The sequence below is a fragment of the Tetrao urogallus genome (assembly GCF_951394365.1).
Source record: "Tetrao urogallus genome assembly, chromosome: 7".
NCBI lineage: Eukaryota > Metazoa > Chordata > Aves > Galliformes > Phasianidae > Tetrao > Tetrao urogallus.
In genome coordinates this window covers 34,269,653-34,284,815 of record NC_136820.1, presented here as the reverse complement: position 1 = coordinate 34,284,815, position 15,163 = coordinate 34,269,653, and the positions used below count along the sequence as shown (strand labels likewise).

Here is a 15,163-nt window from a genome sequence, read left to right as displayed (position 1 = left end):
AAATATAAATAAATTACAATTTGCTTTTAAATAGCTCACTGCACATGTGCAGCATGCAATTATCCTTATCAATATAAGCAAGCACCAGGTGCAGTTATCCAGATATACCCTGCAACAAAGACAGCGAGATAGTAAAAATGTGATTCTGAATAGACATGCTCTGATGCCCCAAAAGAGATAGAGTTATAAACGGAATCCATTATTGAATTGATTCGCTTAAGCTTTGCAGGAGAACTGACATACAAATGCACCATTCTTTTGCTAAGCAGCATATGGATGACATTAGTGCTGAATGTGAAAGTAGCCAATAACGAATCTATCCCTCTAGTATGGAAAGTAGCTGTTGACAGCATCCACCTATCATCAGAAAGATGTTCACAAGCGTAACTATGGACTTACTGGCCAAAACAAGGCATAATGAAATCACTAATACAGTTCTAGAATTATTCCAACCTTTTAGATAGACTGGTTATAACTCTCATTACCAAGACTACTATTTTCCAAATAAGAAAACAAATACATATTTAATTGAAAACATCTGAATCTGATTCTGATCTCACATTGCTGTACAGCATGCATAATTGCATTAAGTTGGACATAAGTATGGTCAAATCAGCAATATTCACAGTTCACGCGACAACTGAAGTTTTCATACCCACTGATGAGAGTAAAGGAACCAAATATTTTAAAATTGCTGACCCCACAGGGAAATGCTCATCTGCCTCTGTAATTTTTTATTTTTTTTTTTCCTAAATCAATAAACTTTACCTGTACCAGGAGATAAATACATTCAACTGAATTCTTCGTAACATCAGGGTCAGGACTACTTAGTAGACTTATAAGTGGTTCTAATCCACCTTGCTCAAATATTTGTACTTTAGTAGTATATTCAACAGCCATATGTGCCAGACACAGAGTAGCAAATTCATGAATAACCACATCTTCTATAAGAAAAAAAAAAATTTTGTTCAAGTTTATTCAGCACAGTACATGGTCACAAATCTGTGGTTTAAGATATAGTAAAAAAAAATAAACAAATGTTAGCTGTTAATTGCACCTCAATTCTCCATAAACATGTTGCTCTATCTGTACAGCATAAAACATTACCCAATGAATAACTGATCTTTGCCTATAAAAGCGATCATCTATTTAATATGTATTATGGCAAATCATAAGAGAAGAATTTTATTAAACTGCTTGGTCAAATAGCAATAGCAAATGCTTTTTGAGAGTATTTTTGCACAAGGAATACTGGAAGTTACCTTCTGGAACCAGGTGTGACAGAAGTGAACTTGTGACATCCAGTTCCCTCAGTAACTTCTTGACATCATCTACAATGAAATAAATTTGTGAGGTCTTTTATCTGGCAAGCAAGTAAAAAAACCAGATTTTGCTCCAAGGGAAATGTACTTAAGGTTACTCCACGAGAGACAAAAAGACCTGATTGAGACTGACATGTAACCAAAGTTAAACAAAGAAAACGGGCCCAGAAAACACACATGAGATTTTAAAGTACCACATGACATTCTTTGTTATCTTGTAGATGAAAAGTTCCTCAATATTTCCCACTGAAAACACTTGCACCTAGGAGGTTCTTGCTATACATCACATAGTTTTAGTTGTCAAGTTATACGTGAATAGATAAAATATTTTTGCTTACAGTAATCAAACTAAAAACAATCCATCCTTTATTTAATTTTCAAACCATCACTACCTGTTTTTCTGCGTAAGGTCCAATGCAACATTAGATTGTGGTTAATACATCTAATAATGGTACTGCTACACTAGATACGCAAATTTGCCATAACTGAAATGTTTGAGAGATGTCTGAGATAGTTCCACTTCAGTAGCTCAGATACAGATAATGAACACCTACAGCAGCACTGACCCTCCAAAGAAGTTGGGCAAATATGCATATCAGTGCTTCGAAGTTCAGGATTTCTTTTTGCTGATACCTGAGTTAGATGTTATGAATCTAACGCATTTTCTCTCCTACTGTTGCAGCTATACCAATGTCTTCAGTAAACGCAGCATTTTCTGTATGTGATAAATAGCATTTTATCCCTCATTTCCAACTTTTGTAAAAGTTCAGAACGTGTCATATCCACATTAGCTGGGTATCATAAGTAGTCAGGCATTCTCAGATAGGCAGAATTCCAATAGTAAACTCTTCCAGTTTCATCCTGGCAAAGCAAAAATAATGACTGGAGGAAAATACACTTATCTTTCAATTTATTTTTTTCTGAAATCTCTTCTTTTGAGTTTTTTTATCAGTAACTCTTTTGAGTTATTGATATAGGAATTTTTTTTATTTAACATTTATTTATTTTATATGAGCCACCTACTGCTGTAACAGCTACAACCATATACATGGAAAAATACAGAGACTCTTACGATTAGAAGCCATGATACCAAATACCATCATGGCATTTCTGCGTACTATTGGATCTTCATGTGAGATGAGTTTATACAAACGTTCCACTGCTCCAAGACCAAGAAGTGCCACTTTGTTTTCATCACCTGAAGAGTAAATAGGTTAAAAGTTATGTTTAAAAAAAAAAAAAAAAGCAACAAGCTCATAGTTCTAACGTAACAAAGTATAACACTATTTCAGTGACCTAAAATATAATAGATAGAACATAAATTTGTCAGAATACATCAATAATACCATCAAAAAGATCTTAAGATCTTAAAGTATCAAACAAAATATATCAAACACACACTTTAAAAACGTAGTTCATGGATCTGATGTCACATTGATCTCCTTCTTGGATCATAACAGTAAAACAGAATCTCTGTCTCCAACAGAACAAAAGTAACTTTTAGGTCTCAATATTACTGTGAAAAGTTTGAAAACACGTATCAGGACTCACTCCCTTCTGAAAAAAGCCTTACACAAGGACTCTCCACTTCTATCAGGAACTGCATTTAAGTCAAGCTCCTGCTCTTCATTTCATACATGTATCCACTGATACATGTATGACCTTGACCACAGATGTGACTGCTTGGCTTGACCTCAAACCTGCCTCATCACACTACAGACTGCTCGGTGATCACTGGACCATTGACTGACTGGTTACCACTGTGGGATGTGTTCTCACTGTACTCATGGGACTGCACCCATTTTGGAGGCCATGAGCCCTTGTGTGCTCTGCTGTCACTGACTCCTGCTTTCCTTTGCCTTACAGAGCAACCTGCCCTTGCTGCTATGTAGCAGCAGAGACTATTTTTACTAGTTTTGGCAACACTTGCTGTTAAATGAATTTACAGATAATCCAAAATGACTGCCTTGAAAGTTAGATGCTTCGCTGGCATGGTAACTGGACAGATAACATATTACTACACAACAGATCACTGGGGAAACGGTGATCCCATACATCTCTGGAGAGAAATAAGGAAGAACCTGTTCCTACTGTGCCAAGTGATGGGGAAGGATATAGGTTGGCTTTTCATCATCACATTATCAAGGACCATTAATCTGTTCAATCTCTTTTCGGATGCCTTTCACAAGCTACACCAGTTACAACAGAATTTGTCTCAATCTGGATACTTAATATAAAGGTGATAAAATAAAAAGTGATAATAAAAAGTGAAAAAAAAAATATTTTAAGAAACATTAAAGAAAGAAAAAGCATTCAGAAGCCAGAAGTTTCAGTACTGAAATTGACTATTCAAATCAAACTCTTCTTAATATGTGTAATGGATAGTCTAACATCATCACACACTTTGGATTTCTAATTCAATGCATAGGAACAGTTCTCTAGGATTAATTCCTATTTTTAAAGCAAAGGATGCTTCTGTCTGTTGGCCACCCACACATTTACTAGCGACTACCATAGCAGTACAACAGATAGCTTTCTATTTGGTGAAGTACAGGAGAATTATGTTGTTGTGAACTTCATTTTAGTTTCCTATTTTTTTGCCTTCCAAATTTACTTTCCTGAAGCAACTACCATGATTTGAATCACTAACTTCCACTTGAGATTTCTACCAACAGAAGTAGTTTCAGATATCCAGTAGACAGATATTGTTTCATATGATTACAGCCTTCTGTTCCTTGCTCACTCAAAGAAAAAAAGAAAAAGAAGCGCACATGCAAAAGTGAATTAAAAAAAAAAAAGAAAAAATCCAAGATCAACTTGTATTCTCACTTCCTTTTATAATTTATTTTAAAATGAACTAAGGGGGAAGCTGCCTATCTTTTTTGTGTTACTGTGGACAGCAGGGAGAGAGCCAGCAAGAGTTTAGGGTATGCAGTTTATAGCTATTTCCCTCCCTTTCAGAATATGCATCTCATTGAGATACAAGAACTTTCAAACAACCATTTCTCTGAGAATATAAATTTCTACAATAAAATGTTAGAAACCTCCATACAAACCATAGGGCTTCTTTTTTACTGCAAATACAGGAGTGACAGATATTTCTGAGGAAAAAACAAAACAACACTTTGACAGAGGTTGAAAACGTTAGTGTGAGGAAACCGAAAAGTTCTGAACTGCTGGCAAAACATGAGTAAGGCAGAAGAAAGCTTACTGCGATGAGGACTGACCTTTTGATGCAAATTTATATATAGCATCACATGCTTTGGCCAAAACTTCCTCTTCTGGAGAATCAAGCATTAGTACAACTGTTGCCGCTGCTTTGCTTTCAATCAGTAAAGGCTCAAACTAGGAAAAAAACAAAAAAAGGAAGAATAGCAGTGAGCTGCAGTAGACTTCCACATTTCATCAATAAATGGAGAATTTTAACTTTCAGTAACAATTTGAAATGCTTTTGAAAAATAACTAAGAATAATTGACTTAATACAATCATCTCGTTTCGTGTCGTATGAAGATTCGGGGAAAACCCTGACAGTTCCCTGTATATCTTTTTGAAGGAAAAAGACTACATAGTTCTGTTACACCTAAAAGAACATCCTACAGCTTCCAAATCAAATATGGGGAGGTGTAAGATTTGGTTACTCTGTGGCACTACTACTTAGTGGGAGTAATTAGAAATAAATAAATTAAAATGACTCTTCCTGTGCCTTCATCAACTCATTTCACTTGCTGAACACTAGCTTACCACAATCTTGCACACAATGAAGCATTTCCATGATAATCCCTGATGAGCTTTAGGTTGGTTCTAAGGTACAAGTCTTTTACAGTCAGGGTGGTGAGGCACTGGAACAGGTTGCCCAGGATGGTGGTGGAAGCCCCATCTCTGGAGACACTAAAGACCAGAATGAACCAGGCTCTGAGCACCCAATCTAACTCTGGATGTCCCTGTTGACTGCAGAAGAGTTAGATTAGATGAGACTTTTAAAGGTCCCTTCCAACTCTAAGGATTCTACGATTCTATGAAGATCCATGCTTCCCTAATAGCAAAACGGTTACCTGGCTAATGTGCTTAACTGCTCTCCCTAACCCCAAGCAGGTCTTGGAAATACGCAGATCTGTCCCTCTTCATGCTTGTTGTGACAAGGTGAAGGCACGGGACAAGTTGAGGAAGTCATTAACTAAACTCAGATGAACACATGCTACCTCTCCAGTACAAGAAGAGGAAAACTGAGTGCACACATATCTAGACTGAACTTTTGCTTTTAGATTTTTCATTAGCAGAAAACATTAGGACTATATCTAAACTCTTACTGCTTTATCAGGGTGGGTAAGCTCTGCCAGCAAATTGGTACTGACATGGATATAGTTAAACATATAGAGCAGAACCTTTTTCAATTAAAAAAAAAAAAAAAAAACTACTAAGAAGCCAAATAGGTCATACCTTTTTGATGCTAAATTCATGTCTGTTCAGCTTAGCTGAATACATATTACTTCTCTATGACCAACAAAGATATATTGTCAATATTTCTTACATATGTACAGGATATAAGCTTCTTGGGGCAGTTTTTTATTCTAGCAAGAGAATTTTTTTTTCCCAGCTACAATTTTCTATTCCCTTCCAGCTGCTCCACAAGGGTACACATCTGGTACGGCACTTCAAGGGCTGATGCTATGAGAAGGGTATTCACAAAGCAGTCTGCCACAGAGCAGAATCCTTGCCACACCTTGCGTGCCCTTTTTCCTTTGCACTGATGAAGATGCTCTCTAACTCTATTGGTTGTAGGGTTTGGTTATTCTTATATAAAGTAAAAATATAAATAATAAAAATAAGTTACCATACATTTTCTATATCACAGTTCAAAATGGATTCCTAATAGCTCTCCCAGGCAATTGCAGACAATTTAATTACATTAAGCTCTGAATGAAAAGTGATATATAAAGAGGCAAAGTTAAATCCAACCCTGCAGAAACTTCACTGGCAACAGCAGGGCCATGTCTGGCCAAACACTTGGTGATAGTATGAAACTTTAATTTTTATTAAAGGATGATACTCTTTCAGGGAAACATAAATTAAACTTAAAGATTGATCTCAGATAAAGGTTAATAAGAAATGAAATATGAAGTAAGAGTTTTAAATCTCAGTTATTTATTTACATTGATCTAATAATAAAAATATTACTATGTTGTCCCATTTTCTTTGCCTCCCATGTTACAGGTAATTGTATAAACTACAATTCATTGATAAGTCCTAGACATTAATTGCAGGTTGGCATATAGGCAGAATCGAACTTGTCTTACATCTATACATTTGTATAGGTATTAGATTCATTCCTACTCTCTGAAAAATGTGACAGCACCTTCTTATTAGACTCATTTTTGGGCCTTTTGAAAGATTTTTTTCACTTTTGAAAGATGCATCTCTTCTTATTCTATTGTTTAATCATGCTATTTTTCTAAAATATCCTTTAAAAGCTGTTTTTGAACGAAATGAACCGGTGTTCCATCATCCATTAGTAAAAGAGATGTGCTTTTTTTCCATCTTTAAACAGAATCTCCTGAGTTTCAGTTTGTACCTATTGCCTTTCACCCTTCTAGAAAGCGCCACTGAGAAGAGTGTGGCTGAGTTCTTTGTTCCCTTCCATCAGCTGTTCACACACATTGACAAGGCCCCTCAGAGCCTTCTCTCGAGACTGAACAGTTGTAGCTCCCAGCCTCTCCTCAGAAGACAAACGTTTCAAGCCCTTCAGCATCTTTGTGGCCCTTCATCAGATTTGTTGCAGTGAGTCCACGTGACTGCTGTACTGGATGAACGCCAAACTGGACATGGCACTCCAGATTTGATCTCACCAAAGTTGAGTAAAAGATAGCAGTCATGTCCCACAAGTTGCCAAGCCAACGTTGTCTACTGCACCCTACAGTGTTACTGGCCTTCTTTGCCACAAGTGTACATTACTAGTGCGTGGTCAACTTACTGCCTACCAAGTGCTTTTCTGCAAAGCTGCTTTGCAGCTGGTCATCACCCAGTCTGTACAGATTACTACTTTGCACCTGCTTTTAATGAACTTACTGAAATTCTTGTTTTCTCTATTCCTCTGATTTCTTGAGGACCTTTTGAATGGCAGCACAACCAATCGGTGCATCAGTCACTCCCAGCAATTTCATATTGTCTGTAAACTTGCCGCAAATGCACTCTGTCCTGTCACTCAAGTCACTAATGAAGAGGTTAACCTCTGGGGCACAACAGGAGCGACTGGCCTCCAGCTGGGCTTCACGTTGCTGATCACAACCCTCAGAGTTCAGCAGCTCAGCCAGTTTTTAATTCACATCACTGTCTGTTTATCTTGTCCACGCTTCATCAGTTTGTCTATGGGGATGTTATGAAAGATAGTGTTGAAAGCCTTAGTAAAGTCAAGTCAAATTAATATTTAGGTATTGATTCCTCAAAAGGTGTTCCCATCCAGAGCTGACAGTACCACTTCTGTTCCTTCATACTTCGATTTTTAACATCAGTGTCACAAGTGAAGCTATTTTCAAAAATCCACAGATAGCTACATCTTTCTTTTATCTCAGTATTTTCTCTAGTGGCAACCTTAGGCTTTCTACTAACACAAGTGCCCTAACTGATGAACAAATAACAGTGTTGACTAGAACAAACTTAAAACACTATCTACATAGGTTGCTCTGAAAGTAATACTTCCTACTTATTTTCATGGAAACTACATCAGATATAAAGAGCACAATAGCACTACTTGATAAAGAAAGTTTTCAGCTACAAAACATTATTTTTCAACACAGACACCACCATTAGCTATGTATGATCACCAGCAATAAACAAGAGTCTGCATGCTGTGCTTGTAAAACTCTTCATGGTCGCCCAGAACATGGCTTGTCTTTCATATCACTGCCACCACTGCTGAAATACAGCAGCCTCCTACTCACCGTGCTAACATTCACTCTTGGGTCTCCATAAATCTTCAGCAAGCGTCAATGAATGCCAATGGGTGCAATTTTCTGCACATGGAGGAATTCAATTCCACACCTTTGCTTCATCCACACTACCACATCAGATGCCATTTTGTCAGACTGTCCCTCTGCTGCCATCTGTCACATGGCAACAAAACATAACAGGATACTGGTAGGAAGACTCAACCTCTACTTCCATACCACCAACATCCACCTCTGACACTGTGGGCCAACATCACAAAATAGGAGGCACTACTTTTGGAGCAGCCTTTGGTTGTGAAAAGTTCTTACTGACCTATGCCAAAGCTAACACATTTTTTCTGCTTAAAATATCATCTGAGGTCACCCATAGCGAGAAGGACATCCAAATGATTGTTTTTCTTGGAGAAACCCAGCCCCCAAAACAGATAATAGCAAAAAGCAATATACAAAGATGGAGAAAAAAGTGTTCTCAGGAGTACTCTCTGAAGCAGCTAAGCACTGGCTAGGCTAGGAGATGTATTTTCTACCTATTCCTAGAAATCTATAAAGATTAGCTATCATCTGCAGTACCACGTATTCTCAGAGAATTACGCAATGCCCTCTTACATAAACCTGTCCATATTTTCTCAAGGCTTCTTTTCTCAGATGTAACATTTCCATAAGCAGTTTATCAATCAGAAAATAATAGCCAATATATCAGGTGATTTGTCTGCATCTCATTTCCTGCCAGGTGAAATTTAAAGGTTTGAAATTTGATTTGACATGATTGGTGTCAACAATACTCTCACAGCTAGAAGATTTTCCTGGCTGATAGTAAAAACTAATGAAGGATCTATATTCATATTTAATACTGTTTTGCTATACAACATTCAGTTGTTTTCTCCTGATAGTACTGCTGGAAGAGAAATGCTAGCCTGAAGTACAATAAGAGTAAGTATCTAAGCCAGAAACCACAGATGCCATCTGGAGTTCACTCTTTAACGCGCTTTCCTTTTCAGTGGTTTTATTAACCTTTTTTGTAAGTTTACTTTTTTTTTTTTTCCCAATTGTTTACTATCTTTCCTAACATTATTCACAGTTGACTGCACTGGTAGAAGGCTGCACCAGTCTTTTCTTCAGAAACTCTAAACGGTGGCTTCCGAATACAGGAGCTAAGGTCCTGTTTCTAATTGATTTTCTAGATGATTACTAGTCTCTTTCTACTATTTTTGAAGGGGGTAGCATATCTGTAGGCCCTACATCCATTATTATGCCTTTTCACTTTTTTATTAGACTGAAAAGATATTCAGTTTAATTATTCTAGTCTGCTTTAATTAGCCTTAGATATATGTATCTTCTTTTGTCTCCTTGTTTTTTGGGTTAGTGTTAGGCCAATTTAACACCTCAGGTTACAGTTTTACCTCAAGTCTCCATTCATAAGCGTTTACAATTGATTGGAGCTTATGAACTACATTTGTAATATTAAGCTTTCCACAGAATAGTTGTGTGTATAATCAATAAATGCATAGATGTTATAATTATGAATCATACCAGAGAGTTTGGCTAAGCAGGTTATTACACAAAACAGAATAGGTAGAATGCTTACCCATATCCTGGGCTCACTGCAAAACTCCAGAGGAGGAATCTCCAGAAGAGCTCCTTCCTCACTGGCAGTCAGCTCTTAAATGGGCCTTAGGAGAGGTGCAGCCAGGCTCCACCCTTCCGGCAGCACAGGAGAATTGCCTTCACCTGTGCTCCCATGGCTGACTCAGCGCTCGCCTCAGGTGATCAATCAGAGGTTCAGGCCGTGATCCAGCAGTTCCCATACGTTGTGTAAGATCAGACTAAACCTCAGTGACATCATGGCTTTGAACATTTGAATTCAACCATAATGGCTACTTCTACTGTCTTGGTCAAATTATTTCTGTTGAACTAGCACTGACACCATGACGTCATTTTTGCTGATCAACTTTGCTATGACATTTGAAAAACCTTTTCCAATTCCTTTACTCTCAGAAAGCCCTTTTTTTTGTTGTTGTTTAAAAACAAACAAAGCCAAACCACACATATTGAGCTTTGCCTTTAATTTTGTGCTCTTTCTGGGAATATTCGATAAAACAATTCTTCATTAACTAATTCAGTACCTGGTGCTGAATTTGTGTTTTGTTTGTTCAGTGTTTCAGTCTTACTTCTTTCTGAATAAACCAGTAAGATTTATAAAACTTCTATATTTTAAATTTCTACCTCTTTTTGGGTCTCCCTGTACCTCGCAGCGTCAGAGAATCCCTCAGAAAGTGTTCATTAGCTAGTGTCAGATCTTTAATCTCCAGTTTTTTGGGGAAAAAGGTAGTCATATACCATCATTATTCCATATTTGGCTTCAAATCTAAGTACTTCTTACTGTGCCAATTTTCAATGATACAAAAAAGCAAAACCCTGAACTACTCCTCGAGATCATATATCTTTGCAAGAGATGCAGAATATATACTACATATATTCAAAGTATCTGTAAAACTCTTGTATTAAGTTAAAAAAAAAACAAAACACAAACAACCCTGCTTATTTATATAGGCTTTTAACTCTTTCATCCTTGGGAATGGTTCCACAGTTCAAAAGAGAAGCACATTTCAGGTCTCTCCCACCTTCTTTTGATTTTTACAAATGGAAAACTAATACTGCTCCTCAAATAAAAAGAAGCCTGGATTGTTTCATATATTACTACTTGCAAAGCCTGCCAAAGACAACAATCCCCTCAAAGAACTACACATCAGTTAGTTTGGTTTGTATGCTGTCCAAGAAAAGCAGAAACAGAATTATCTTTAAAAGACGTATTTAGAATAATGTGGGCAAGCTAAGAGAGTAAGGAACTACGTAAGGATGGTAGAGCTGGGCCTATAATTGTGCAATGTTTATTTTATAGCATGCTGTAGTTTATATACTTACCACATCCTTGGGTGGAGGCTCTACTTCCTTCCTCACTTTTTTACCCATTCTAAAAACAAAAACACAAAAATGAAAAATAAAACAGACAAACTCTCACCTGCTTCACAAATCAGTTTACCAGTGCTTTAGGAAAACTTTAAGACTGACCTTCGCATTCATTTGCCCCATCTAATCAACTGGAACAATTCATTGACACCGTAATTTCTGTACAGAAAGCCATGCCTTCAAACAGTAACGTTTCATTTGTGCAACACAACAAACTTTCTAACGCTTGAACACATTTGCTAAAAGGTATCTATCAAAAAAACACCTAGCTAAAAGGAAAGATGCAAGACGTCCCAGGCTCAAGCTGTCATGTGGCACAGATAAACAAGACGTGCACTTTTGTAAGTCAGTGTTGACTGCATCTGTAAATCACACAAGAACAGGCTATTTCCCTATGTTTGCCTATACATTATATGCTGGCCAACATTCTATACAGCTGTAGAATGAACAGATGGGTTCTACCTTGAAAAAGGATTTCAAATTCAATTCAAATTTTCTGTCCATATTTAACAGAGGACAAAAATCAGGTCTGTGGGCACAAAGGAACAGTTTTGCATGGTATAATTTTCACTGATTTTAATACAACTTTTTTTAAAAAAATATTACACCAGGTTGTCTTCTGCTTTTTTTGTACTAGCACACATGCAAGTGAACCTAGAAGACCTTCTCAGCTGCAACTAATAGTAGCTTCTGAAGCATATGGATGTAATAACCCCATGTGGACCTAATTTCACGTGGCTTGCAAAATTTCATCTGAGAGCCTTCCAGTTAAGCTGCAGGCAAAAAGTAAAGCACAAAGTGACCCTCTAGCACTAACATTGCAGAGAACATAGCCCAAGTTATGCCAAACTTAGGTTTGTTTTAACACCATGTAAAAACAAAACGTGCACTCTTAATATCCCTTAAAAACAACTCGGTAGTTCTCAAGGGGAAAGCACACTATCACCTGTAGCCAGTCCTAGCCTGACAGCTTCTTGCAGTGCAACAAGAGATAATCATCTAGCACAACAAGATCTGTAGCTTGGCTGATTACAAAAGTCAGGGCTACAGTTTATTGTGGTTCTTGAAACTTTGGAGCTCTTGAATCCTCTGGACTTTTTCAGGTGCTGGTCCTCTACTGGCCTCCCCAACAAACTACAGCACAGCAGTAATGAATCCAGCTGAGAAGCACATCCTAAACGCGGATCTGAAGTTTAGAACTTTGTAGGCAGGTCCCTAATTGTAGCCTTGATTGGAAGACTCATAAAACCGGAGATTTTTCAGTTCCAATCTCCTTTCCACTCATGCACATATACAAGTACGAACGCACAGACACAGAACAATTCAGTGTTTCAAAATTGCAGTTTTGGCTAGGGACCAATTAACATATAAGAGAAAGTGTTGTGCAACTAATGTTCACAGATTCAAATACTGTACATATTCTAACACTGTGAATGACCAAAGCTCTTAGCAGCATTTCTTCATGCTTTATAAGCGCATCCAACTTCCAAAGATATTTTCAAGGAATTTGCGTGTTGCTCCCCATGCTCAGAAGCATTTGGTTCCTCAGTAATACTGAAAAGGGCATATCACATGCAGCAACAAGCACGGGGAACTGGATAATTACCATGGATTATGCCTTTCAGTCTATTTCTCTACTGCAGTTCTGTGCTGGATTTCAATGTACTCTGCCAACAACTGTAGTTGAGCTTGGTCCCCATAAAGCTCTTTGTATCTGCCTATAGAGAGACAACAACTGCTATGAGGCAACAGTATTCTAGAATATATTAAACACTAGAAAGGCATCTTCTGTATTGAATACACATACTTAAAGGTTATGGTCCATAAGTCAACTTCTCTCTATAACTGCGTATAGAATGCATATCATTCACTCAGTTTATTATTCTAAAGATTTTTAAATCAGACAAAATTTTTAGTGGGATTTGTATTTTTAATGCAATTAAATGTTGGGTTTATGTTACCTGAAAACGCTTTAAAACCTAAAACTCTATTTACAACTGATTAAATGCAGTTAATTAAATCTTTAGGACAAAACAAATAATATTCTTATTTGAGTAGTGTTCTGTACTTTGTGTTTGTTACTAGGAGTGTAGTTTTTCCATATGTCTTGAGATGAAAGGGTTGATTGTTTAAATCATATAGAGCTAGAGGTAATAAAGGACTTTGACTAAACAGGTGTAGGCAGTGCACATCTGAGCAGTCTATGGAGCTATCATTCAGTGCCACTTCCCGTCCTTCACCTGGAATGTACTGATTTCAGTGCCAGATAAACAGCCATGTTTTTCTCTGCTCCCAGCCCTCCTCAGTGCAGCAATACGATCAGATGCTGTCTCCCAGCCATTAAGGCAGACATGAGGTCTAACTACATCTTCTTTCCAAAATGACAGTCCCCAAAACTCTCCCACTGTTCACTCCGAATTTCAGAAGGGCCCCCAGCTTTTTTGTAGGACCAGAACTAAATTAGGCATCAGTACTTAAGCTAGTCGCTCTCCTTAATAATGGATGGAGATCTAGCCTGTACATCCAACAGCCGTTAAGGCAGATCATCCTAAGGTCAGTGTCTAAAATTGGTCAGGTGAATCACACCTTCAAAAATGACCGTTGTTTCCTCTGACCAAAAATGAAACCTAGAGTTGCTAGCTCGTATATTGACATTTATGCTGCTGACAATTCAAATGAATGAGATAAATATTTCACCCTGTTTTTCCACATGAATCCACATGCCAAGCCAGGTCTGGTTGATGCTATCACAGTAGACTGTGCACGAGCAGAACTAGGCACGTGATATAACACAGCTGCCTTGTATTATTGAACGTGGCTGAAGGAACAGTTTCTGGTAACATCACTGTCACTAGAACATTTGACCCATGAGTGGTAAATGATTCAAAGGAAGGTCATGAACGTGGACTTTTTAGTTCAAAAGTTGAACCCTCAAACCTTCTGGCTGTTGCATGATGACCCAGCACTTCAAACAAAATAAGGAAAAGTTACTTCATTTTTCATAAGATTTCTTGCAGAAGCCCAGTAGAGCAGATTTTAAGCATCAGATCTTCAGATAATGATGACCATTATTCCTGTGCTTACTTCCTTTCATTGGTTTACTCTAGGAACTCCCCTGCTAGTGTGAATTGCTTCCTACACCACAAACCTAAGGTAGCCACCTATTTCTAGTCACTATACTAAGATAAATAAATTAGGCTTCCAAGACATTAAGCATTGCTGCTTTTAACTACAGGTAACTGCTTTATTGGATTACAGAATCACAGAAACACCAAGGTTGAAAAAGACCTACTAGACCATCCAGTCCAACCATCCACTAGTCACCAATAGTCCTCACCAACCATGTCCCTCTACACAACGTCCAAACATTCCTTGAACGCCTCCAGGGTCGGTGACTCCACCACCTCCCCGGGCAGCCCATCCCAGTGCCTGACCACTCTTTCAGAGAAGCAGCATTACCCAACGTGATTAGCCAAGTTCTTTGACAATTGACTTTTCTAAAAAGAATAAATAAAAAACAAAACACCACAAAACAAAAAAACACCACAGAAACAATACAACAGGAGTATCACTGGACTCTCAACTTGTTTTCCATCAATACACTTGTTCACTAGGGAGGTGTTGGGCTACTTTAATTACCAGATTATGGATTATATGGATAGTATAAATAAAAAAGGTAAAGCAATTAACAAAAGATTTATTTTATAACATAGATCACACTTTGAAATATGAGAAAAATCTTACGGTGGTTGTACTGGTCAAAATATTAAAATCCTATAAATGCTTCCCTTAGTGCATGGGGTACATATTGACACTGTCACAGTCCTGCTGCATACAAGTAGAGGTCATATTATTTTGTGATTTTTAAGTCAAACAAAGCATTTACAAAACATTACATGATCCATTTGCATCTTCTGCCATCTAAAATCTTA

General features: G+C 37.5%; 1 protein-coding gene across 1 annotated transcript in view; it reads right to left on the bottom strand.

Moving 5' to 3' along the window:
• The window catches only part of ARMC3 (armadillo repeat containing 3), a gene marked incomplete at both ends in the record, with an annotated part of 49,149 nt that extends 37,915 nt beyond the window's left edge, over positions 1-11,234 (bottom strand). The window contains 5 exons of the mRNA XM_079538675.1: positions 769-944; positions 1,263-1,331; positions 2,395-2,520; positions 4,550-4,667; positions 11,187-11,234. Coding sequence (XP_079394801.1) covers positions 769-944; positions 1,263-1,331; positions 2,395-2,520; positions 4,550-4,667; positions 11,187-11,234 — 537 coding nt within the window. The remainder of the gene's footprint in view (positions 1-768; positions 945-1,262; positions 1,332-2,394; positions 2,521-4,549; positions 4,668-11,186) is intronic.
• Positions 11,235-15,163: the final 3,929 nt, after the last annotated feature.